This window comes from Penaeus monodon, chromosome 4 (genome assembly GCF_015228065.2).
Source record: "Penaeus monodon isolate SGIC_2016 chromosome 4, NSTDA_Pmon_1, whole genome shotgun sequence".
Lineage (NCBI taxonomy): Eukaryota > Metazoa > Arthropoda > Malacostraca > Decapoda > Penaeidae > Penaeus > Penaeus monodon.
Window position 1 is genome coordinate 37427324 of NC_051389.1, and position 1897 is coordinate 37429220.

The 1897-nt window shown below is 43.4% G+C and overlaps 1 protein-coding gene across 1 annotated transcript in view; it reads right to left on the reverse strand.

Moving 5' to 3' along the window:
• Positions 1–1045, reverse strand: part of LOC119572192 (protein charybde-like) — a gene marked incomplete at its 5' end in the record, with an annotated part of 1460 nt that extends 415 nt beyond the window's left edge. Inside the window, 2 exon segments of the mRNA XM_037919162.1 lie at positions 359–514; positions 859–1045. Of these exon segments, the coding sequence (XP_037775090.1) occupies positions 359–514; positions 859–1045 (343 nt within the window).
• Between the last annotated feature and the right edge of the window lie 852 nt (positions 1046–1897).

Genomic DNA, 1897 nt, shown 5'->3' on the forward strand with positions numbered 1-1897 from the left:
ATGAAGTTCAACCTTTGACTCATTGGGGCTCAAATGCCCTAATGAATATAATCACTCACTAATTCACTGCAACTCGAAAGAAGAAGCAATGTGTTGTTCTGGGAATTTTTCCAAAGTGGCAAAGCGTAGTGGGAAGAGAGTAAGGGGAGAAAGAGGAGAAAGAGAAAGGAAAAGCGAGAGGGAGGAGAAAGAGAGAGAAGGAAAGTCGAGAGGGAGGAGTAAGAGAGAGAAAGGAGAAAGAGAAAGACGAGAAAAAATTTAAAGGGGCAGAGAGAGAGAAAAAGAGAGAGAGAGAGGAAGGGAGACAATACAGAAGAAGGCGAAGAAGGAGAAGAAAAAGAAAAAACAAGACACTCACTTGATAATTCTGGACATCTTGTGATACCAGGTCGTGGTGTCGGGTCTGAGGGTGAGGTACACCTCGAAGGTGTTGGGCATCGTCGGGTCAAGAACGACCCGAGTGAGGCGCTGTCTTTGGTCTCCGCTGTCGTAATGCACGTGCAGCACACAGCCCCTAGGGAGGGAGGGCGTTACTTGGAGGGCAAAGAGAGAGCCTAAACAGAATGTCTAAAACAAGTGCTGTCGGATATTCATAGACGATGGATGTGCCGAGGAATGGATTGGGATGCTGGGAGGCGTGATTGAGAGGGAGAAGGAGAGAAAGAAAGAGAAGGTGAGGAGAGAGAGAAGGGGGGGGTGTACTACGAATATCATAAAATTACACCAATGCTTCTTTTCCATGGATTTTGTGTACTATTTCTTATTCACACTCCATTTTATCTGTATGATAATTTTCTGGTGATTATATTTCATGTATATATTCAATTATTATTAAGATTATTTTTACGGGAAACGTACCTTACACCACACGGTTCGGAGTCTGCCAGCCGTAGAATCTGCGCAGTGACCTCATCAATGAGACCTGGTGGTACGATGACCTGACCGCAGCCGAGGGCATCGGCCCGACTTGTGACCTCCTGTGTTAACTGCTGAACCAGACTGACCCGCGCCGCTGCCTCTCCTTCAGCTTCAAACACTTCGAAATCTGTCGAGTATGAAATAAGAACTCAGGCATGGATTTCCGAACCCTTCTTTAAGACCAAGATTTAATCATTCCTTTTCCTTCCTTCGATTTCTGTGTCTTTGTTTAGCTCTGTCTCTCTCTTTCGATTCATAAATACGTTTGTGAATTAAACGGTCCGTGTTCGCATGAAAGAGCTTCAACAATAGACTTCTGGGTAGCGTTATTACCTCGTCCTTGATATATGAACAAGACAAAGAGGTAATTATGCTTCAGCTTTTCATCATCAGAATACAGATACAACAACCATTTGTGCGGCTGACTAAGGAGCTTTCTACAGAAAGGTGGATCATAGGCCTAAATGATCTAATGGTCCATCTCTCCCATCTGTAGAATAAGTACTGAGTCGAGAGCTTGATGGCTGGTTTCAAGGACAAAATGCCATGTAGGAGAAGGATAAAGGAAGGGTGCCAGCGCGTCTAAATTCGGAACAGAACTAACCTACACACAAAAGAAAAGAAACTCAGGAAACTGTTCCCGAGCAACACCTTCCCTTTGCTGGGAGCATCTCCTGCTGTCAGCAGAGGCAGCGTGGTGAGGCAAGGCAGTAGCAGTGGAATTTCCTGTAAGTCCTGGCATTGGTGCACGTTGAGTCATATAAAATTTAGCAGCGCTACAGAGTATCTTCTAAAGGATTCTATAGATATTCTAGAAATAAAATACTAACAAAGATTCAGTTAAATCTATTTTCACATCCTGTACATATTGTAGTGTTCATAAATTAGTGCGTAAAAACAATGTAATGATCAAAGCTGGTTACTTATGACAGGTATTATAGACCTTGGTAGAGTATGAGGTTTACCATTGTGTTACACA